At 45.9% G+C, this 25,152-nt stretch overlaps 1 protein-coding gene across 10 annotated transcripts in view; it reads left to right on the forward strand.

The window, feature by feature from the left end:
• The window catches only part of CNIH3 (cornichon family AMPA receptor auxiliary protein 3), a 181,209-nt gene that overhangs the window by 38,386 nt on the left and 117,671 nt on the right, over positions 1-25,152 (forward strand). For 7 of the 10 annotated variants that reach the window (XM_033099725.1, XM_033099728.1, XM_033099729.1 and 4 more), the window contains 2 exons: positions 3,280-3,369; positions 3,468-3,549. The exons of the other annotated variants lie outside the window; for them this stretch is intronic. In XM_033099725.1, the coding sequence (XP_032955616.1) occupies positions 3,347-3,369; positions 3,468-3,549 (105 nt within the window). In that variant the 5' untranslated portion in view covers positions 3,280-3,346. The remainder of the gene's footprint in view (positions 1-3,279; positions 3,370-3,467; positions 3,550-25,152) is intronic. 10 annotated transcript variants of the gene reach the window in all.

Genomic DNA, 25,152 nt, shown 5'->3' on the forward strand with positions numbered 1-25,152 from the left:
CAGTACTCTGGGCTGGGGAGGCTGGTATGGTGCTGGGGTCCCTTGCCTCTCTGTGGGGAACCTCCACAGCCAAGATATCCCTCCCTGTTCTCAACCGCCATATGGAGGTTTGAGCTTAGCCACTTCCGTGTCTCTGCCCTTCCTGTCAGTCTCGATGTGGCTTCTTCTTTATATCCTTAGTCATAAAACTTCTGTTTAGCCAGACTTTGGATGATTCTCCAGGTTGATTGTTCTATAATTTAGTTGTAATTTTAATGTGTTCATGGAAGGAAGCAGGCCCAGTGTTTATCTACTCTGCCATCTTGGATCTCCCTTGAAAGTTCCCCCTTTCTTTCCTGGTTTTCTCACCTTCAGCGGGAGGCTCCTTCCTTTTCCTCACTCTGCTTCCTCTCTTCTCTCCTCTGCCAGTCCAAAACCTGTTATTCCTTTAGGGCCCAACTCAGTTCTCCAAGAAGTCTTGTGTCACTAATCTAATTCCACTTTCATCTTCCCCTGAGTTCTCCCAAGACATAGTTGTAACTAGTCCTGTAAATGCCAGTATTTATAGATTCAGGTTGCTTGAGTTCAAAGCCCCTACATGAGTTCTGTGGTCTTGGATAAGTAACGGAACTTCACTAGGCCTCAGTTTTCTCATCTGGAAAAATGGGGAATAAGAGTAACTCCTTCATTGGGTTATTAAGAGGATCAGATGAGAGCCTATTCCTGAAGTGGTCAGCACGATGCTTTAGCACGTTGTAAGTTCTCAGTAAGGGTTATTATGACTTTCATGCTGTTCAGTGTCTAATATGAACATTTTGCCTCCCTATTTTAGTGTAAGCTCTTTAAAATCAGGCTATGTCTTCTCTTTTCTCACCATATCATGCATTGTGGTGTACATGCGTTGGGTACCCAACAAATATCTTGAATCCATTTCCCCCCCCATTTTGGTTGACTCATCTGTAAATTTGCAAAATGATGCTACTTCACAGTAATGTCTTACTGTTTTTCTGTATTATTACAGGGAAGAGAAACATCTAAAATGTATGTGGAGTGGTACTGGGCACTTTTGCATGTTATCCCATTTAACTTTCACAAGAGCATCAAATCCGTAGAACAAGTATAATTATCCCCATTTTACCAAAGAGAAAACAGGGGTTCAAAGACATTGAGTAGTAACTTGACCAAGATTACACAGCTCTCCAGGGTTGGGAATCAAACTCAGGTCTGTTTGACTCTATAGTCTTGTTTCATTTCATTTATATTGTTTGTGCCTTTCAGTCATTGTCTTTGACATAAAATAAAGCCAATTTTATTTATTGGTTATACTGACACCAGTAAAACTCTTAGTGTTCAACAAAATTGGTAAACTGTCATTTGATTACAAAAAATCTAGAGGTGCAAGGTACTTTGAACAGACCAAAGCTTTAACTGAAAGTAGTACTTTGGTCCCTGTGACCTATTGCGCTAAAACCTTGGTTATTTCTTTTGAAATGATTGACTGAAAGGCTTAATCTTGTTTGCCACTTTTGAAAGTACACTCTCCCTCCTGCCCCCAGTTGGGGTGATTTTGGTGCCCAAGAGCCATGGGCATTTTTATCCTCCTCCCCATTCTCCTCCTCCTCCTCCTCCTCCCCCTCCTCCCCGTCCTCCTCCTCCCCCTCCCCCCTCCTCCTCTTCCTCCTCCACCTTCTCCTCCCCTCCTCCTCTTTCTCCTGTTCCTTTTCTTCCTCCCCCTCCTCCTCCTAATCCTTCTCCTCCTCCTCCTCCTCCTCCTCCTCCCTCTCTTCCTCCTCTTCGTCCTCCTCCTTTTTTATTTATTGGGCTGACATTAGTAAAATGACATAGGGTTCAAGTATACATTTCTATAATACATCACGGTGGCCAACACATGGAAGCATTTTCCTTATTTTAAGGAGTATGGGTCCATAAATTTTGAACTGTTAATGATCTTTTGGGAATGAATTTTTAGGGACTAGGCAATGGGCATGAAATTTGTTTGTGACAAAGGCAGCTGGCTGTTAAACACCACCAAACACTCAGCAAGGCTGGTGTGAGTCACCAGGAGGGGGTCACGTTCCCATTCATTGCACACACATGCACTCTTTCCACACACAGCCACTGCTCTTTGTGCAAGAACAGTGGAATGGAAGACACTTCAGGCAGAGATCTGAAGCTAACAAGTTCCGTCTTTACTGTCTTTGCTCCATCCCCTTCAGGCGTGGGCTCTGCTCTGCCAGGCACGAGGGCTCTGCTCTGTAACACCATTCTCCGGGGTGGTCACAAAGGATCTGCTGGCAGTCATGACCTCTGCCGCAGGGCAGACCAAGCTGCAGTGAGTGCTACTCAGTGGGGCGTTTCCATTGAGGAAGGATGAATGACAGTGGAGATTGCCTGTCCCCTACTTCCAAGGCCTTCCCAGAAGTTAAACCCGATTTAGCCCTTATTGGGTAACAATGTGAGATCAGAAGGGGAGTCAACTAGCTGCCATTTTTAGCAGTCACCCTTGGGAAATGGAATTCGTTGTTTTTACATTAGACCCTTTTCTGTACTGGAATTTTACACGTATTAAGCAATCAGACTGTGCCTAGCAATGGACTAGGGAGAAAATGGTCACATTTTAATTCTCAACAGTTCAATATCTATGTGAGAAGTACTCATCCCTAAAGCAAGGGATGCACCAATTCACAACACAAATCAAATGTTTATCACTCCAGACAGAATAAATCAAATAGAGAATTGTAGCAACCCACAAAAGAGGTGTGTACGAGGCTAGGTATTGCTATTAAGACACGAGAATTTGGGCCCCGACAGATTGGATGACCCTGGGCAGGTTGAATATATTCTCTGTGCTTCAGTTTCTCATTTGTAAACGAGGATAATAATAGTACCTGGGTTTGTTATTAGCATTAAATTAAATAAATTAATAATTTAAAAGTGATAGCTCCTGGCATATAATAAATTCGATGTAAGTGTGTGTTACATGTACGTATATATTTGATCTTTGTCTCTTACGTGTATCCCCATGATGTTAGATACTGCAGCCTGATTTGTCAATGAGGACCTTTAGTTAAACCAAAAGACTTTGAATAGAACACATTTTAACGCCCAAATTCACCTCTGACCCTGCTGTATTATCAAGGGTGTCTGCAAGAAATGGGGACCTGGCATCTGGTTTGCCGGTTGGATTCTTACTGAACTGCAGAAACCTCACAGGCTCACCAGTGCAAGAGACCCATCTATATTTATGCCTTAAGAGTTGAGACTTCTCATTAAGCTGGTTGTCCATACGTTCACATTTAGAGATATTCGCCACGTGCAGTGCACTGTGGCTGCTATATGAAGATGAAGGCCCAGTCTCTGCTCAGCAATGCTGTTTATATTCCACATGCAGTAAGTCCCTTCTTAAAGTGGTTGATAAGTTCTGCAACTTCAGGCAAAATGATGTGTACTGAAACCAATATTAGCCTGTTGCTATAAACAAGAGTTAAGTTCCTCGGGCATCTTATCAATGTTACAGCCACACGACGTTGGACGAAACAGCGTTCTCCAAGGACCTGCTGTACATGTTTGGTGAGTGTACGCAAGGGGTTAATCATTTCTGCAGATCCTGGACAACGCATCAGTATTTTATAGGCTTTTCCCTCTGAAAGCAAAGTCCATTTCCCTGCATAGCAGGAGAGGGCCATCTGCCACACCAGAGTAACAAATAAGAGGCACTTCCAGTTTAGGTCCCTATTTTCTATTACATGTAAGCATTGTGAGAATCCAGGCCTGACATTCGGTTGGCAATGGAGAGTTTTATCAAATGGAAGCTAGGTGGTTTGAGATAAAACCTATTCCCCCTAAACATAAGCTTTTCCTTCCTTTCCAATTCTCCAGATAGGTTTCTTTTTAGACAATGGTCATTAAACCCAGATGTGGGCCTCTTCTAATTTACAACATGGCACAGGCTCAGACTTGGGAGAGTTGTAAATGCTGTTGGCATTTGAAGGAGCAGGTTCTCCCAGCACAGACAGAAATATTTGAACAAACCAGTTGGATCTTATACTGTCTTTGTGTCTGTCTTAATTGGAGTTCCTGAGATGTGATTTTCAATTTAATGGTGAGTGACTTAACTTGCAGTCTGTAGAATGGGGCCATGGACCGTTAGTGACACTGCAGGAACTCTCTGCTGTGATATTGCTATAGCTCTCTGACTGCTCCTCCCTGCTCTAACCCCTTATACACGTCGTTGCTGGTCTAGTTCTCCTAAAGCATGGGTCTGATCAAATTCCTGTCGTTCTCATACAACTTCAGTGACTCTCTATTACTTACAGAATCAAATATACAAATAACTGGACACCCTTCATTCAACATCCTTTAAAACACGGCTTAACTCTGCCTTCCAGCTTCTCCCACTAATTTTACATGTAATCCTGTTTTCTAGCCAGTGAGACCTTATTGGCCTTATCTATTAAAAATTTATTACATGTTAGGTACAGTGTTAGACCCTGGGAGTGCAAAGATAAGTAAAGAAAGATTTTTATTATAAAGTAACTTGCAGTTTAGTAGTAGAACTAGGCACTTGAGCAATGTGTCCGATACTGAAAGAGCAGAGCAGCCCGTCCTGTCTTCTCCTGGGCAGACGTCATGTAACTAACAGCCAGTCACTGCTGGCTGATGGGCTGAATATCCCTCTCTTTGTCCCCCGTCTTTTCTGGCTCCACGCTTCCCTCCACCTCACGAATCACCACCCTCACCGGAGCCCCAGTGCACGACTGCATCCAGCCCCTGCTCCCCGACCTGTGCTCCCAGCCACAGTTCAGGCTCTTTTCATCTTCACCCAGACTCTTGTCATCGTCTCCCAAGTTGACTCCCTGTCCCCAAACAGCGGCCAGAGTGGTCTTCCCACAAACCCTATCTGATCGCGTTACTTCCCAGGAGAAATCCTCTACGGCTCCCTCTTGGCCACAAGACGCACCCAAAACTCAGGCTCTGGGCGCTACTGTGCCACCCTGAGTCCTGGAGTCATTGTGGTGCCTCAGCCTGCGGGACGGCCTCAGAGCTTCAGTGGCCTGTGCCAGTGTCTTCTGGTGGCAAACCCAGGGAAGGCCCGGCTGCCCCGTGTGGGAAAGGGGACCTGCGGAGGTGGCGGTGTCTCCTGGATGCTTTCCCGCCTTTGGCCGCAGGGAGCACAGAGAAAGCAAATTCAGCAGCTAGCTTCTGGGCTTCAGGCCTTGCTTTTCTAAGTCTGCTTCTCATGGCTCCCTGTAGTTGGAACTTTCCAGGCTTTGCTGCTTGCCTGCCGTTCTCCTCAGACCTACTTATACTTGATGATTGAACTCTGGACTGACTCAGAATTCTATGGATGTTCCATGAGGAACTGCCCCATGGTCGGGGGAAGGGGCTCTGCTTCTGGGAAGGGGGAGCAGAAGGAGGAGAGGCTGGAGGTGTCCCATGGCCTGTGCAAAGGAGAGTGGACTTCATCCTCAGCCAGTGGGGTGGCAGAGAGTTTCGGTGGGGGCCTGGCATGGTCAGTTTGTCTTTCGGAACAATCACGATCAGAGGCCAGCAGCCACAGAGGCCAGTTAGAGGCTGAGACCTGAAGTGTGAGGTGATGAGGTTCAGAACCCCTCCACTTGGTGCTGTGGGGCTCAGGTGGGAAGGTAAGAGGAACTGTACGAGGAAATAGGGTCCAGGATCGGCAACCAGAGAAGTTTACCGCTGCCCCGCAGGGGATTCTGGAGCCAGTGGTCTGTCTCAGTACTGGTTCTCGAGGGACTAGGCCTCCCCGGGAGGTAGAGCCCTGATGTGGACAGATTTCCCTGTCCTCCCAGTTCCTGTCTGCTGAGAGAAGGGGAAAGGGACAGGCAAGGGAGAGCTGTTTCATTCCTCCGTAGGCCCAATGCTTAAAAAAGCCTGGCTGGATGTGTACAATCAAAGCCAGAGGATGTGGTTTGGGTTGTCCCTGAAAAAAGATCTCTATTTATGTGTGGAAAGATATTTTCAGATGAAGCTTAATGTGCAGAAAGGGAGGCTGACCTCTCTGTAAGGGCTGCTGCTTAAAGGCCTGGTATATGAAAGCATATCGGGAACAAAGTGGGGGCGGCTGACGCTCTAGGTTTCACCTTTGTCAGTGATGCCATCACAGCTGGGGTTAGGCCGCAGGGCTGCTTGTCGAGTTTCTAAATCTCTAGTCCCAATTCAGTCCGTAACTCATGGTGTGATGTCAGACAAGACACCTCATTTTCCCCAGACTCTACCTAACAATCTATAAAACACTCCTCTGTCTTTTAGAAAGTGACAGGAGGTGCAATTAATTTGTGTTTGTGAAGTGCTCAGAGGTTCCCCGGTGAAAGCCGCTGTGTAAATAGCTGAATTTTCTCCACGCGGACTGAATGTGTGGTTGCACAGTCAAGCTCGTGTGTGTGGCTAAGTGCGTAGAATGGTTTTCCTGATTTTATATTCAGATTCTTGGAGGATATTTATTTCCTTCCGGTTTCTTTCCTTCTTCTTTCAAAATATTCTTTAGGAAAACTTTTTTAAATATGGAGCTGTACAGGTAAAACAGCCGTGTAGATATGTAGCTACCAACCGGAATGAACAAATACTGACATTTTTTGCAATGAACAATTTTAATGAGCATTTAAAAATATTTTTATCTAACAACACACTATGAGTTCTGTGTGGGTTTTAAACCTTGTGTTTTTTTTGTTTTGTTTTGTGTGTGTGTATGTGTGTGTTTGTGTGTGTGTGTTTAAGATTTTATTGGGAAAGGGGAACAGGACTTTATTGGGGAATAGTGTGTACTTCCAGGACATTTTCCAAGTCAAGTTGTTGTCCTTTTAGTCTTAGTTGTGGAGGGCACAGCTCAGCTCCAGGTCCAGTTGCCGTTGCTAGTTGCAGGGGGCGGATCCCAACATCCCTTGCGGGACTTGAGGAATCAAACTGGCAACCTTGTGGTTGAGAGCCCACTGGCCCATGTGGGAATCGAACCGGCAGCCTTCAGAGTTAGGAGCACAGAGCTCCAACCACCTGAGCCACCGGGCCGGCCCCTCCTTGTTTGTTTTTAACCTAACAGAAATAAAGCATTTGTATATTCCCCCATCCCCACCCATTTGCCTTCCTCTAACCCTGGAGGTGACACTGTCATAGATATGTGCCCCCATCTGTCTGTGCCTGCGTGTGGCCACAGGACTGGCTGTAGCTCCCCACCCCGTGTAGGATAGAACAAAGCCACAGAAGGATGTGAGCGCACAGAGCATGGGGTTTGGAGCCCAGTGGGCCAGGGTTTGAGATCTGTCTCTCCCACTTCGACCTCTGTCCTTTGGCCTCTTTGAGCCTCGATTTCCCCATCTGTAACCTGGCAATGATGAACTTACATGATTGTTAACACTGGACACAGTGGTATAGTGGCTGCCTCAAATCATGGTAGCTGATGTTATTTACCCGTTATGCTTTTATCTCTCTCTCTCTTTTATTCTGATGGAAAGGTCTTTGAGAGCAGGGGCCGTGCCCTTAGCCTGTATTAAACACCTTCGGTATTATTACCATGCCTCCTAGCTCAGTGTAGAAGCTTATTGTTTCTTGAAGAAACGATTACCTTGTGTTCCTATGTCCCCTGTGTTACCACCCCCTCCCAGCCTCAGTGCAGATGCACGCAAGGGCTGGTACCAAGGTACAGCCAGGTGACACGGGGACAGTCTGGCTGAGGACACTGACCAGGTTCCGCTGTCGTGTCTTCAAGTCGCACAGTAACTCAGTGGAGTAGTAAGGGACGGGGAGGTGCAAAGCCACCTCACTGCACTTGATTTTCTTAACCATCGTGGGTTTTACAGTGTTGATGTTTCAGGTGCATTTTTGAAAGACTGTGCCCTCACTCCACGGTTAATGTTCATTTTCCTGTGGTCCTCCCTGCCCGCCAGAGTCAGTGTGTCTGAAACACAGGACACTGGAAACCTGACACAGGGACACAGGGGACGAGACAGAGGGAATACAAAACACAGGACACAGGGAAAGCAGGGGGCACAGGAACATAGGACAAAGGGGATACAGGACACGGGATACAGGACACAGGGAACAAGGAACACTGGATAAAGAGAACATGCGTAGGACACAGGGAACTCAGGACACAGACACAGGCAGGAAAGGGGCAGCAGGGGGCGCCAAACCCGCGCAGTTATCCTGGAGATGGAGGCTGGATGAGCCTCAGGGCCTCAAGCCCACGTTTTTATTAGTCTGTTTGGTCATCACTCTCTGTCCTGGGATCTGGTCATTTCTTTCCACAATAGTTCGATTTCACAGCAGCACAACAGAGAGCGTTCTTTGTGAAAACAGCAGGTAAACCACTGCCCCCTCCCCACACCCCTCCGCCCCCAACTCTTCTGCTAAAAGAAACAAAAAGCTGCCCAGAGATTATAGGAATCCCCAGGAGGGGCCTGTGAGGGTCTCTGGGTCTCGGGCTGAGAGGTCAAGGGCCACTTCTGAGAAGCAGAAGCCGTCACCACCTCATTTATCAGCCTTTGATTTGCATTTGTTCATCTTAAATGAGAAGCCAAAGACTAAGTGCTGTGGACTGAATGTTTGTGTCCCCCAAATGTATGTGTTGAGCTGTGACCCCCAGTGTGATGGTATTTGGAGGTGGGGCCTTTCGTAGGTGATAAGGTCATGAGGGTGGCGCCCTCATCAATGAAATTAGTGCCGGTATAAAAGAGGCCCCGGAGAACTCCCTGGCCCCTTCCACCATGTGAGGACACAGCGAGAAGAACTGGGGAGCCCTCACCAGTCACTGAATCTGCTGGCACCCTGACCTTGGACCCTCCAGCCTCCAGAACTGTGAGAAACAAATTTTGTTGTTTAAGCCCCCAGTCTATTGTATTTTTGTAACAGCAGCCTGGACGGACTAAGTAAGACATGGGGCAAAACCTGAACTGAAACCTGCGTGTCTAAATCCTGTTATTTGCTAGAAGGGCTTTACAATATTTTACTTTATATCTGTATGCGATAAGAAGAATCATACCTGGGCACTAGCTAAAGGCCCTCTAATCCAGTTCTTCCTAATCATTTACATCCCATCTGTCAAATTTTTGACACATAAATCTGTACTCCAGCTAAGTTATTTGCCTTATATTTTAACATCCACTCTTATAGAACTCACATAAATTGATTTTAAAAGCAAATGACTACCATAAATGGAAAATCAGTGCTCTTCAAATACATATAAGGTAATTAACATTAAAATAAAAGCACCGACGACACCTCCTTTATTTTGCACGTGTGGCATTGCCGTGAATTGCCCCAAATCTCTGTGAGTTGCAGAGCTGAGTTTAGCTGGGTATGTTTCCTCTCTGGCACGTGGCCACGGCCGGGAAGAAACAGTCTGGTTAAACCGGTAGGTCTTACACCTTAAGATGGCCTTTGACAAAGTTGTGCCGATGCAGTGCCCAGCCTCCCTTTTTAACCTTTGTCCTCGTGTTGCTGAGCAGAGAGATCCATGGGAAGCACAGGGGGTCCACATGGGGATCGAGGCCTGCTCTGGGTTGCATCGTTTTGAGCAGTGACTTCCAGGACCTTCGATGGCCCACTGTTAGCAATGAAAAAGTGTTGAGTCTGCACGCCCAGCAGATGTACTCACTCACTTGTAATTTTATACACGCATTACAGTACCATCAGATTCTGCTCATTATAAAGGATGCATAACAGTTCAGAAAAGACATGATAAAGATGATGAGTGTAAACAGTATTTTTAAATGTCTCGTTAATTGCGATGGTTACATTGCTATCATTAGCTAATATTTCAGACACCGTTTACATTTAGGACTAGGTTCCTCATTACCAACAGCAAACGTAACGCTGCATTTTAAATAGTCTTCTTGGTAATTTAAAAACTTTTTGGCTGACTTGGGAGATCTGATTACATTGTCATTGTTTATTCTTGCAATGCAGCTGACTCAGAACTTGTCAGGCCTGCCCTTTTCTTGTTGTTTCCTTTGTCTTGCATTATTACTTCAATCCATGTCTTCTTTTTTTAGAAGAAAAAATTTAAGCCTCTTGCCTATTTTGGGGCTGGTTAGTTTAATTATAAACCAGGTCCACTCTGTAATTCCACTTTCCTAGGCTTGTGTGTAGTTGGTCACGTGGCGCTGAGAGAGAACCCAGAAAGGAAGTCGCCACTGTCAACACATGTCCCTTCTCCCCCCATGATCTCTCAAGACCCTCCATGACTTGTGCTCACTGATGGGTGGACCAAGTGCAAGCATGAGAGTCACTGCTTATAGTGAATATTCATGAAGCTTAATTTGCGTTTAATTAGATACAGATAAAAATATAGATATTTTAATATTTTCTTCTGTCACCCTATGGACCTCTTTTGCAGCCCACCAAACCCAACGATCACAAATGTTGAGATATAATCCAAGCACTCTGGCTTGGCACATAAAGCCCTTCACAGCCCAGCCTCAGTTTACCTTTCTAACTTCATATTCAACTAGAAACCGTACCATTTGGCCACAACTGTGGCTTTTCCAGGAGACTGTAAACTTTGCGAGCAGCTGTGGCATCCTTTTCATCCTTGTATTTTCAGAGGCTCAGTGCCACAGAGGCAGATTCTTAGATCTCAAAGCAAAAGTGCTGCCGTGAAGAGTCGTGGGCGTCCTGCCTGTTGGTCAAGCCAGTGCAAACCTTCCGCGTACCCCAGACAGTGGGGCCTGCTCCTCCACGTCTCTACAGACTTCTCCTGTCACCTGGGCCCCACATGCGCCTGCACAGCAGGAGCTGATGGGCCGTTTGGCACCTGCCATGGACAGAACAGCCCTGAACAGATGGGGCAGATCACAGACTCCGCACGCAGTACATTTCCTACCCTCTGCCATCAGATCTGAAGAGGTGATCTGTCCCCAGACAGCTCAATGATGACACGCTCTCTGCTTGTGAGGCCTTCCTGGCCCCCCTCTGGGTTTTTAAGAGATATAAGTATAAAGCCAGGTGGCTCCACCCTCTGCCCCAGCTTGGCTTTGTTTCTGGGACAGGGAAGTGAGGAGCTATGTTTAGAATGGGGGTGGACTGAATTTCACCTGGACCCTGAGATGGGTGTCATGATGAGCAGACACGAGTGTTCTGGCTGTGGGGTATATCCGTTGTGTTTCTCTCCGTCTCTTGTGTTTTCCCCCAATCCTCAGCTCCCTGGACTCTGATGGAGGACCCCACAGACCTGAGTTGCTGTGGAGAGAAGGCATGGTGCTGAGCAGACCTCAGAGGGGGCCTTCTTCTCTGGCCAGTAGCCGTGGGCTGTGCAGAAAGGACAGGCCGGGAGCTTCTTCGGCTGGGCTGTCCCAGGAAGCAGCATACGCAGACTCAGACTATGCACAGCGTGCCGTCAGGCTGGCGTGGGGCGGCTTATCTCAGGGTTTACTGATTCTCATGAACTGGCCTTTGGTACCTCAGCTTCCAGAGCATTTCCCTCTGAGGGAAAATGTATTCTCACTTTTCCGTTTTTGAGCCAATCTTTGCTGAAGAGAAACACTGGCATGTCATCACTGACAAGCCACTGAAGATATTACGACTGCTGGGCCATGGGGATGGAGGGGGTTAGAAAGGGGCTCAGGAACACAGCCTTGTCCTCCTGTCCTAAACCTTGATGTGCTGGTGCCATCTTTGGGGATGACTCCTCCAGTCAGCACGATGACGGTCCCCTATGTAGTTTGTAGACTGCAGGGGTCTTCATTTGTAATATTTGGAGGCCAGAGGTGTATGCAGTTTAGAAATGAACTCAAGCCATCGGGGAGGTTGGAGCGGCAGAGCCGGCCCTCACCAGAGGTGCCACAGGCTATAGCACTTCCTGCGTCTCACACGTTTGTGCTTTGATGATGGAGTACCGCTTTCGAAGCACTTCTGGAGGCATTATTACTTCAATAGACAGTTTCTGAGTACAAAACGCTGGGGATGCAACACAGACTTGATCCCTGCCCTCAGAGCAGTCGTTTTCATTCAGTCACTGTGGTAACTTTGTGACACAGGCCAGGCGGGAGGATTAGCCTCATTTTACTACGAGGAAACTGAGGTTCGGAGACGTAAACCACCTGTGCAGGGTCAAACAAGTGGAGGAAGAAGGATAGAAGCAGCCTTCAGAGTCCAGATTCCTTCCTTTTATGCTTTCTGTGGAGGAACAGCGTTTGGGGACCGCGTGTCTTGAGATCCAGGTGTGGTGGATCTGAGCTGAATCTCTCAATGCCACCAGTTACGACACGTGGGACCTTTGTTAGTTACTTTATGTCCCATTTGTAAAAGGAGCTAGTAATAATACCCACCCCTTGGCTTGTTTAGAAGATGAAAGGAGATGAAGTTTGTAACACGTTTTACCTCAGCATTTGCATATAGTAAGCACTTAAAAAATGGCAGTTACTACTCTGATTATTACACGACCCGGCTGAGTCTGGATTTGGAGATACAAGGGATGAGCCGTGTGTAATTTACCATTGAACATATTCAACCCCCACGTCAGTGAAACCCTTCACAATTTGTGGGGTGTACCCATTTACTGACGTGATGACTCACTTTGCTGACTGTAGTTTATGGAGGAAAGGGACACAGCTTTGTTATTACTATTCGTGTGATTGTTGTTGTTACTGATTATGGCCGTGGTGACTCCAGCTACACTCCTGCTAATTACTGTTATTATTCAGCTTTCCCTAGGTTTTACCTGTGCCACTCAGGGTGGGAGAACGTGCTGAGGTATTTATTGCAAATAGTAAGGACCAGGTGAGGCTCAGCTGATGTTTTTATCCAGGGTCATTGATTTTGAGTTTATGTCACTGATGGGGCATCTTTAACGTCTGGTAGGAAATGAGCCTCACTTTACCCCTGTCCTGAGAAGGGACACTGTGAGGCAGACGACAACCCCCAGAAAGCAAGGTTTATAACAACCCCAAATTGAGGAGGCTTCATGTGGAGATTTGAGATGGGAAAACAGGCACTATTACTCCAAGGATTCTCACTAAGATGAAAAGTTATCAAATTAACACCCCAGTGCCACGTGTTCTTCACTGTATATAGCACTCAGTTTGAGGCAGGTACAGAAGGAAGATCAAGGTGAAAAATACTAGAGCTGCACTTTAAAGAGAGACAAGGAAGGTTAGGAGGCCCACTTGCATCTTCCCATGGGGCTGGCCCAGTGGGTAACTGACACCCTGTCTGGGAGGGAGCTCCCCGCCAAGGGGGCGGGCAGGACCTGGCTCTTCCTGCAGCCACACAACTCACCCCAGTACCATTGCCTGGCTCTTCTTTTGGCCACTCGAGCTATGGCCCTCACTGCAGGAACTGTGGTTTCAAATAGCATAATCCATGCTCTGATCCCGTCTGGCAAATTCTATTTTTGTAAAGGTACATGATATAAAATAGAAAGGAATATTCTAGGCTACATGCAAATTCCCTTTCTCTCTCTCTCTCTCTCTCTCTCTCTCTCTCTCTTTCCTCTCTCTCTCCCCCCCTCCCTGCCTCTCTCCCTTCCTTCTTCCCTCCCTCCCTCCTCCTTCCCTTCCTTCCTTCTTTTCTTTTTTAACTTCATATTCTGCTTAATTCCCTTCTCTTCATTCTGTCCTCACTTTTCCTTCTTTCAAAGGAAAGTGTTTGCACTTGAGTGTAATTTCACTCATTAGGATAGAGCATGGGGGATTTGGGGTGCGTAAGGATAGGTCAGGGCTTCTGTTTCTTTCCTTGGTTTTGTGTTGTCTTGATTTAAGACAAGTCAATTAGAAGTACATTGAAGCTGTGATTCATCTTCTCCAAACCAAGGCGTTCAAGTTTTTCTGGAACCATTAAATTTCTGCCATAGTTCCCCCCACACTCTCCCCGCTTAATTCATCCATTGCTGAATTGTCCTGTATCTTGGTCTTGCTAATGCAAGTGCCTTTTGTTTCTGCTGTGCTAGTTCATTGCAATGAACACGAACTACAATTTTTCTTTTTTAGATTTTATTTTATTGGGGAAGGGGTACAGGACTTTATTGGGGAACAGTGTGTACTTCCAGGACTTTTTTTTTTTTCCAAGTCAAGTTGTTGTCCTTTCAATCTTAGTTGTGGAGGGCGCAGCTCAGCTCCAGGTCCAGTTGCCGTTGCTAGTTGCAGGGGGCGCAGCCCACCATCCCTTGCGGGACTCGAGGAATTGAACTGGCAATCTTGTGGTTGAGAGCCCACTGGCCCATGTGGGAATCGAACCGGCAGCCTTCGGAGTTAGGAGCATGGAGCTCTAACCGCCTGAGCCACCGGGCCGACCCCCAAACTACAATTTGTTGTTTGTTTGTTTAACTTGAATTCTGTGTTGGTGCCATGCTAACCTGAGAATGTCAGTAGTTTGGGAGGCACCACTTGCTTGTCACGCTAGCTTGAAGAAGAGTGGATCTCAAGCCTGGCTGCACATTAGAATCGCCTGGGATATTTTTAGAAAGTACCTGTGCCTGGGCCTTACCTTCAACGATTCTTAGGTAATTGGCCTGGAATGGACTCAGCTTTGGCCCCTTCCCAAGTGGTTCTGATGCCCAGGGGGAGTTAAGACCACTGCAAACCTCACCATTTTTAGACCATTTTACAAGACTCAGCTCAAGTTGGTTTCCCCTGAGAAGCTTTCTCTGACACCCTTTCCCCACAAGCCTCGGCTGAGAGCCTGTCGCTATGCTCACAGAGGTGCCCAGTCTCTGTGTCTTTTTCCTAGTGCTTATCCCCTTATATTACAATTTATTTATTAGTCTGTCTTCTGTAAAAGCTTCCCAAGGTCACAACCATATATTTTTTTGTCATTGTATCCCCTGCACTTAGTACATTTGTGGGCACCTGTGTACCAAGTAAGTGCTTGTTGAGTGAGTGGATGAATCAGACTACACACAGTTTGACCAAATGGTCCAAATGAAATTGCTTGAGCCCCTGAATGCAGCTCTGATAGTTTATACCAGGACCTGACCTAATAATTCTGCCCTCCCCACTTAAATTTTTTTTTTTTTTTTTACAAAAGTTAGTTTGAATTGTAAGAGATTCCTGCTAGGTATCAGTACCTAGCAGTGGAGTGTTACAAGTGATAGACTCTAAAATGTACCATCCAAAGTAGGATGCAAAGCAGTGAGGATCTTTCTATCTCTGGCTGAGAAGTTAACAGTCTTTGTTCTGCTCCAACAAAGAAACTAGTTAAACTGTTGTCCGTTCTTTCTTGGTACTCAGGGCATGTGCCATTTGAGGCCAGACCATTAAAGCACTTGGTAGAACTTTTCAGGCTGTGGGATGTGTTGGCTACTTCTTGAAGTTCTCAGTGAGTTTCTATGAGAAAGACACAAACTCCTCTCAAAGTTGGTCCATCTGGAAGTAGAAAAAGAAGAAAATATGTCTGATAAAAAGGTCCTTTCTGCCTTTGGTAGCTGACACCCAGGTAGCACTATGCTTTGCAGGATTGGAAGAGGTTAGTTCTCAGTATGATGAAGTTCATTCCAACAAAATCAGGAAGACCAGAAACAGAGCAGAAGGTAAGACAAAAACCAGGAAGGACCCAGAGCCTGATTGCCACTCAGCCTCACGATCATCAAAAGCCATCACTGCAGAGTGACAACGCAAGGATGGGGGAGAATATCACAGCACATATGACAGACATATCTGGAACTCCTATAAATAAATAAGAAAAAGACAGTCATTCCAATAGAACAGTGGGCAGGATTGATCAACAGACATGTCACAAAAGAAGATATCCAAATAAACATGGAAAAATGCTCAATCTCACTTGTCATAGAAAAAATGCAATGAAAACAGCTAGGAGATCCCACTCTATAGTCTAGGAACATAGTTAAAATGAAAAAGGACTGACCATACCGGTGTTAATGAAGATGTGGAACTGTTACAACTCCCACACTCTTCTGGTGGGGGTGTAAATAGGTGCTTTGGAAGACAGTGTGGTATTTTCTATTAAAGCTGAATGTACGCACATCCCAGCTACCACGCAATCCCACGCCTAGGTACGGATGTGTGTGCGTGTGTGCACCAAAAGACATTTACAAGATATTCCTAGCAACATTCTTTGTAATAGTCCCACATTGGAAAAACCTACATGCCTGTCAACAGCAGAATGAGTAAATGATTGTGTAGTGACAACGTGCACTGTAGACCAATGAGCACGAACAGACGATCGCGATGTCTAACAACACAAATGCGTCTCACAGATATAATTTTAAGTGAAAGAAGTTTGACATAAAAGAATATATGCCGTGGGGTTCCATTTCTGAAGCTTCACAAACAGGCCAAACTGAGATATGGTGTTAGAAGTCAGGTGACTGGAGACCTTGAGGGAAGGGAGGAGGTAGACGGGGAAGGGCTTCTGCGGGTCCCGTGGTGGTCTTCCTCCTGACCCGGCCGTGGGCCACTGTGTGCTCACCTGTGAGAATCCCCTGGGCTGCAGATGTATGATTTCTATGCTTCTCTACGTGACAGTAACATTTTTAAAAAGTCTTCTAATCATAGACTATGGGAAAAGAGATGGTGGAAGAGGAGGAATCACTGATTCATTAAAATATCAATTATCCCCAGGGCTGCAAGGAGAGAGGCCGTTTAGCTGAGCCTTCCCATTCCAGGCTACAGTTTTGAATTTCCCGGATGCTGAGGACACCACAGAGGCCCTTAAGTTGAGAAGGAGGGTAGAGCCCTCAGGCTGCTGCTAAGAAACAGAACTCCCAGGCCAGAGTCTAAATTAAGGACGATATCTCTTGCTTTGGTTAATATCCCATGAAATGACTAAATGCAAATTGACTGAAAGAGTAATAAGTACTGAGTTTCGGAGGGAGTTATTTTCCCAGGGAAATCTCAGCATGGCTAACAAGGGCCTGGGACTGCTCCGCCCTCAGGCAAAGCCCCGATTCCCAAACCTGCACCATGTGGAAGTGGGTCACAAAAGCATCCTGCCGTGTTCCTGCTCAGATGTGGCGGCAGTGGGCAGAAGGGATCCAGAAGCAGCGTTGTCAGATAGGCTACCCACTCACTGCTAGCCCACGAGTGAGCCCTTGCTGTTGTCCAGTGGAACAGGAAGGAGGTACAGGACTGCTGACATCGTATGCCATTTCCCCTGTTCATTTCCAAACAGGAAATTCCATCGTATTATCCTGTTTTCTCTTCACTCTTGAATACAAGAACACTGTCGTACACGTTGGGAGTACATCTGCCAGTTAGTCAGGTGGGTGCCCAACTATGAGGTGCCCTGGCTAGACCTCATTGGGAGGGAATCTGCAGGACCCAGAGAGCCTGGTCTTGGAGCTGGATACAAAAACAGGACATAATTTTGGGTTGTCTATGACCAGAGAGGGAGTGATTTAATTTTTGAATGCATGTGGCATAGTTCCATTATGTTAGGTAGAGATATTGAAATTGTACGAATGGAAAGAAGGGTATATAGATAACAAGAGGGTAAAGGGTGGAAGGTAGTACACGATTGTTATTTTTACCTTCAAGTATCAATTTCCTCTTATATAGTAGCACCCTGATTTTCTCTTGGAGAACTGGCCTCTTCCCAGCCCTCAGACTGTGTGGCTTATCCCTTTCCCTGGGCCACAGTGGTTGATTCAGGGATAGGCAAGGGACCGAGCATCCCTTCCATGAGATCCAATTTCTCAACTTTTGAGAACCTCCTGGAAGAGAGAATTTCCCTTTCCATGGGTGTTGTTTAGACGGTAGGATACAAGCCTGGAGCCGTTGGGGGCTGTCTTGCTATTGCATGGGAAGTACCTACCTAATTGTAGCCAATAAAGATGAAAAGAGGACAGGAGTGGGAGGGAGACCAAGCCTGATATATTCATTATTGCTCTGATGACAGGTCCCTTCCTGTGTACCTTTTGGTTGCACGAGCCCCAAAGTCTCGTATTTTGCTTGAGACCACATGAGTTGGGTTTCTGAAACCTGTGACTAAGAATCTATAGTCACGATCAGCTACGGGAAATAAAAACTTCCATATGCCTTGGGTATGTGTGGTGTCCTGCAGCTTTTCTTAATTAAATGAGAGTACAGTGGCTTTTACCGAAATGCCTAGCTTTCCGGAATTAAGGCAGCAAAGGGAAGACCTAGTTGAATATTATCTTTTGTTTGTTTAGTTGGGCATCCAAGGCCGTGGAGGACTTGGCCTGCAGCACCTCCCCACACACTGCGTGGTACTCTGTGTCTCCCTCCTAAGGGAAGGTCGTCCGACCTTCCACAGTCAGGTACGAACGTCACTGTGCATTGCCATCGATGCATGCACGTCATGATGCTGGTGCCACGTGCCCTACACATACACACGTGACAGCAGCATGAGCCACCCGCGGGCGAGGGCTGAGGCAGTAGCTTTGTCAGCTGTCAGCATTAGACCTAGGAAAGCAGGAGCTACAGCAAGTCTAGTGGCGTTGAGCGTCAGCGGTCTGTGAGCCTCCGGTCCAGGCTGCGGAGCAAGGGGTAAAACAATGACGTCAGGAAGGATGACTGCTGAGTGTAGAGCCAAAGGCTGAGTAGATGAGCTATCAGAACAGGAAACAGAAAGTCCGGAGGAGAAGTCGGGAACTGGCAAGACAGAGGAGACAGGCATGCTTGGAGGAGACCTGGGGTGGGTGGAGTTTGTGCTGCTCACGGCTATTCTGAAGGGTCTGCTGGGCTCTGTCCTCCATGGAGGTATCACCAGGTGCCTGGAGAGCACTGCACCTGTCCCTCTCGGCCTCCTCTTCAGCTGACAAGGCCATGTGTGACATCCCAGATGCTCTAGGTTAGAGACCAGGGCGGGGACCCAGCAGATTGACCTCGCCAGTTACCTCTCCTGGTGTTTTTTCATTATGAATATCTGTATCTTATCTTCCCACCAGATTTGAAATCAGACTTCTTCTCAGCATCTGGCACAGTGTAGACCAAAAGTAGGCGCTCAGAGAAGCTTGATGGGTTTGAGTGTTGCTGTGTGTGTGGGCACACGGCGTGTAAGTGCCTGGAGGGAAATGAGAATGGACCTGGCCCAGATCTGCCCACTGGGGGCTCGTGCTGGCGAGGGGCCTTGAGCCTGCTGTCCACCCTGTGACTGGCTGACATCATAAGCAACGACTCTTATTTACCACGCGTGTGTTCAAGGAATCCATCCTGGGAGCCCCTAAGATAATGTTTTAATCCCAACAGAAAAAAAGTACTGTTTCTTACTGCAGGAGACTTGATCTTCATTTTATAGAAGTACCAGTGAGATGGCTGTTGGATAAAATTCTGAACTTGGCCTGATGTTTGTCACTAAGGCAACCAACCCTAAAATAAGGACTGGTACTGATAAATGCTGTGTAAAATAAGGGCTGAGACTGATAAAACAGGTGCCAGGAGCAGGTTCTGTTTGATGAACATTTTGTTACCAGTAACTCCACTCTGTATTTATAGCACAACGTGATTTACAAAAAGCCTATGATAGAATGTTATAGGGAATTTCATGCAAAGTGATTTCTAAAAAGACTTTTAAAGTCATAGAAAATTGACCTTGATATAATGTTAGACAATGAAAGTAGGTTACAGTACATAGAGTTTATAAAAAATTATATACATATATATACACAAACACAAATACATACATATCTACATTTATCTATGTCTACATCTACATGCTTACACACATACAAACACACACACACATACACACACACACAACTAACAGGAAAATGCCCAGTGTTAATAGTGGTTACCTTTAGGTCATGGGGTTATAAGTGGTTTGAATTTTCTTCTTTCATATTTCCAAATGTTCCATAATGATCATGTATTATTTTTCTACATGATTCTATGTTTTATTTTATTTTTTATTTTTTCAAAGATTTTTATTGGGAAAAGGGAACAGGACTTTATTGGGGAACAGTGTGTACTTCCAGGCCTTTTTTCCAAGTCAAGTTGTTGTCCTTTCAGTCTTAGTTGTGGAGGGCGCAGCTCAGCTCCAGGTCCAGTTGCCATTGTTGGTTGCAGGGGGCGCTGCCCATCATCCCTTGTGGGACTCGAGGAATTGAACAGGCAACCTTATGGTTGAGAGGATGCGCTCCAACCAACTGAGCCATCCGGGAGGCAGCTCAGCTCAAGGTGCCGTGTTCAATCTTAGTTGCAGGGGGCGGAGCCCACTATCCCTTGCGGGACTTGAGGAATTGAACTGGCAACCTTGTGGTTGAGAGCCCACTGGCCCATGTGGGAATTGAACTGGCAGCCTTCAGAGTTAGGAGCACGGAGCTCTAACCACCTGAGCCACCGGGCCGGCCCCGATTCCATATTTTATGATTGGCCTGTGAAGACAAAACATTGCTTTTAAAAAAGAGTCCATTGAAGCCTATAAACGGCAATAATGACCCACCATATGCAGGTGGGTCATGTCACAGATGCCCCCCCATTTTAGAGACTGCCCAACTTGTGCATAGTCATCCAGGAAGCGACCAGTGGAACTGAGAATTATTGTGGAGAATTTTGAGGTTCTTCGCTGTCATCCCGAGAGCCCTTGCCCACGTGCCTGAGGAGGGCAAACTGCTGACACCACTTATGTCACAGTGTGTGTCATTGGGAGGGAGAGAGCTGGAAACTGTCGGGAAGAGTCTTCCCAGGACACAGCTCCAGGCAGCTCTCACTGCTCCCCCCTGAAATGGGAGAGCTGGGTGACTCTGATTCATCACACGGCCTCTTGAATATTGGTTGCCAGCTTGTTTTAGTTCACAGCAACTGTTCAACTTAGTTCTTACTTTATTTGTGTTACAGTGGGATCCAGTCATTCATTGGCATGGAGAAACTGAGTGTTTCCACTTTGAAACATAAATCTGTATCAACCTGCCATTGTATTCATTTGTTAGCATATGTGTAAGAAACATGTAAAAGAAGGTGTGGCAGAAAGAACAGATTCAGGTATGGGCAGTGGATGGATGCATCAGTATATTTCCCATCTTATCAGGCCAGGGATTTTGACATGAGGCTAGAGTGCTATCGAAGTGGTCACTACCAGCAAGAAAAAGGGTTGTCTTAGAGCTGTGCCATCCTGAATGATGGCATCTAGTGCCTCCTCCAGATTCACACAGAACCTCAATGAACTTATGCTGCCCCTCCAAGGTGAAGCTTGGACCCTATTGGGGGAGAAAGTATGGAACAGGACAGAGGGAACTATGGGGTAGAGGAGATTGGGAGGCAGAGAAAGAGATGCTTTCCCAGAGCTTATCTGACGAGTTCTCTGTAGGACTCTGTGGTCAAAGTAAAAATCCCTTTAACTCTATAGTTATGCCAACCTGCTAAAAGTAAGACTTCGTCTGATAATGGACTCTACCTTCATGCCCTACCAGATGTTCTGGGCACAGTGAAGAGTTAGAGATATAATCCTAAATTTCTACATGCTGATGTAGGCCTGGGAACCAAGACTGTTTTGGTCCAAGTTTACCTGAAGCTCCAGAGAGGGGAGCCAGCGTGGCACTACTGAGTGCCTGCTGTGTGCTGGCATTGCAGAGTGCCTAAATTAGGCTTTGAGGACGGGTAGACTTCATTGACTTGTAGAAGTGCAGAGTAGAAAAGAGGACGTTCCAAACAGAGAAATGTTCTTACAAAGTCACAGAGTTGGGATAAAGATTAAAGTATTAGAGAGGGCACGGGGGACCAGTCAGGCTAACGTTAGGGGCTTACCTACTGTAATAGTTTCCTGTGGTTGCCATAACAGATTGCCACAAACTGAGTGGCTTAAAACAACGGAAATTTATTCTCTCATTGTCTAGAGGCTAGAAGTCCAAAGTCCGGGTGTCGATGGGGCCATGCTCTTTCTGACGGCTCCAGAGGAGAATCTGCTCCTTGCCTTTCTCTTAGCTTTCGGTGTTTCCAGCCATCCCTGGCATTCCTCACTGTGTCGTTGCATCACTCCAATCTCTGCCTCACTGTCACCGCATGTGTTGTCCCATTGTGTATGTCTTGGTGTCTCTTCCCGTCTTCTTGTAAAGACACCAGTCCTATTGGACTAGGGCCCACCTGTATGACCTCATCCTAACTCAATTACATCTGCCAGGATCCTATTTTCTAATAAGGTCACATTCACAGGTACCAGGTACCTTACAGGTGCAGTTAGAACTTCAACATTTTTTTTGGGGGGGGGGACACGGTTCAACCCATCACACCTGCTAAGCAAATAGTAGGTGATTAGTTATTATTTGTGGAATGAATAAGTAAAATGAATGACATGTATCAGATATAAGATGTATACATGGTTAAGTGAGATTACTGAGGGTCTTACGTGGCAGGTGGAAGAGTTTGGATAATGCTTCACCTAGGCTGGTTACGCTCGGTAATTGGTAATTCACGTAATGGTCAAAGCTGTTATGAGTTGAATGCTGAGTTGAGCTGATAGGGCCAGATAGTAGAGAGTTATAGTTTATATTCTGAGATTTAAGAATTTTAGGTCTTCAGTCTCTCTAAAGATGTCACCAGATTTTTGTCCTTTGATTCTATTTAAAAAAAAAAGTTAAAAATAGCAGTTGCCAGCTTGGGAACACCCAAATAGCAATTCTGTGGTCTCGGAACACAGATTATTTTTCTTCAGTTAAAGTCTTTGAAAGTAGCAGCAATGGACTCAGGAAGGCAAACATGAAAAAAGCCAGTGAGTAAGACCATCATAAACGTTTTCTACAAGGAAGGTGTGTAAGTATAGCCTCCGTGATTACATATCAGCACCACGGACAGCGTCTCCCACCTGCGCTCCCTAAGTCCTTCACAACTCGGACCCATACATTCCTCACCTTTTCACAGCTTCACTAGAGGGTCTCCTGAGTAGGACAATACAGTGAACACGTCAGAAGATGGTTTCTTCTTAAGTCCCCCATGTCAGTCGTCAGGGGGAGGCAAAGGTGTGCTGATAGGTAGTATCCGCTGTAGGCAGCATGCTTTGCAGATTCAGCCTCTTTAGAAACACAGGCATTCATAAATACCGTGTTTTCCCAAAAATAAGACCGGGTTTTACATTAATTTTTGCTCCATTAGGGCTTATTTTCAGGGGATGTCTTATTTTTTCATGTACAACAATCTACATTTATTAAAATACAATCATGTCGTCTTCTTCTGGAACATTGTCATAATGTATTAAATGCGTCCGTCTGGCTGACAGTCTTAACTGGACCTTATTTTCGGGATAGGTCTTATTTTCAGGGAAACATGGTACCTCGCAGCCTATGCTTCTGAACCCATCTGTTATGAGTTGAATTGTGTCCCCCCAAAAGATACATTGCAATCCTAAACCCCAGGACCTCAGAACAGCACCTTTGTTTGAAATAGGATCTTTGCAGTTGTAATCAGGTTAAGAGGAAACCATTAGGGTGGGCCATAATCCAATATGACTGGTGTCTTTATAAGAAGAGGGAAATTTCAACATAGACACAAAGAGGAGACTACCACGTGAAGGCAGACACACACAGAGACCATGTAATGACAGAGGCAGAGACTGAAGTGCTATATAGTTCAAGCCAGAAAATCCCAGGAGCTAGAAATGGCAAGAAAGGAGTCTCCCCTACCGGTTGTAGATGGAGCTAGTACCTTGATTTCACACTTATAGCTACCAGAACTATGAAAGAGGATAAATGTCTGTTGGTTTAAGCCACCAGTTGTAGTACTTTGTTATGGCAGCCCTAGGAAACTAACACACTGTTTCTTTCATCAAGAGAGATTAGTGCAGGGAATTTCTGAGTGTGAGAAGCAGGGAGAGCAATATAGTACCTTCCTTACAGGGTTGTGGTGAGAAGCCTGTGCTCTTTAGCTATAAAACACTATCCAGTATGTGTATAAAATGTATAACAACAATGACAATAATAGCCGTCTAGGTTGGGGTCCACGGAGATGCCTGAACCATTTCGTCTAACCTGATGCAGAGTGCATGGCTCCTCATTGTCATTTCACCCATGGTAAACAAAAGGGACTTCATTTCCTCAACTGAAGGTAGAGGCCCGAAGTTAGGAAGTGGGGGAGATCGAAGAATAGAAATCTGACACATTAATTGAGAGGGACAAGTTTGAAACTTCAGGTTTGGCAAACTCCTGGATTTGTTCCCTGCTTAATTCATCCTATGAGAGCCTCATGGGTGTGGTAGTTCCCGGTAACTGACTGGCCAAGAGCAGATGCTTTCGAGACTCTTTTGAACAAGTGTGTGGAGGAGACCTAGGGGCTATAATCCCATTCCTAAAGAGAGACCCTGTTTAATTTGTTTGGTGTGGCCATAGCACAAGTAGCAATCTCAAAGAGTTTTCAATTGGGAGAGTTTTCAAATCTCATGTCTCCCCATCCCTGCTTTCTTTAGCTCCCAGGAAGAACATTCCTCTGGGTCTTCCCTATGATTTATTCTTTCTGGCCCCTTCTCTACTTATTCTGTAAATATAGCTTTCCTCAAAGTTTTATCTTCCCATCTTTTCTCTTTTTGCTCAGGTTCCTTCTGAGGGGTCTCACCTATAGCTACTGCTGAATTTCTTATGGCAAAATGCAAATTTGCAATTATCTCTTAACATGCACTTCTCATCAGTAACTAAAACTGACCACATTTAATTCAACATCTTACTTTCCCCCATACTGCTTCTCTTGCCATATTTACTTGTCATGGCTACTGGGACTTCTATCCTTGTGGTGACTTGGGCTGGAAACTCCAGTCATCTTTCACCTTCCATTGCCTGTTTTCCATTCTCTCTAGACTCCAACCTTTCTTGGCATCCAAATAATCAATTGCCAAGTCCTCTTTTTCTTCCTTTGAGCTTCCTTCCCAATCCAATACCTTCATTCTTCTCTGATTTAAGTACTTATTAACTCTCTTCTGGATTATTTCAATAGCTTCGACATACCAGATGTCTAGCCCATTTCCTTCATGGTCACAGGAGTTACCTTCCTGTAACACAGATCAGATACTTTTACCCCTTCAAAATCTTTAGTGGCTCCTTCTTGCCCAAACTATTTCGTTCATTTCCTGGTTGGGGCTTTAAGACCCTCCAGGATTTAGCCCTAACATATCTTTCCAGCTTTCTCAGCTACTGTGACTGTCTCTGCATCCACACTTGCCACACGGCACTCCTTACCCTTCCCTGAACTTGCCATTCAGACATTTCTGTTTTTACTTATACTGTCTGTGGAATTTTCCTCACTTCCATTCAAATCCACCTCTCCATGTAGCTTTCCCTGAGCCAGCTAGTTGGAAATAATCACCCCCTGCTTCACCTTTCCACAG

This window comes from Rhinolophus ferrumequinum, chromosome 27, assembly GCF_004115265.2.
Source record: "Rhinolophus ferrumequinum isolate MPI-CBG mRhiFer1 chromosome 27, mRhiFer1_v1.p, whole genome shotgun sequence".
NCBI classification, from domain to species: Eukaryota; Metazoa; Chordata; class Mammalia; order Chiroptera; family Rhinolophidae; genus Rhinolophus; species Rhinolophus ferrumequinum.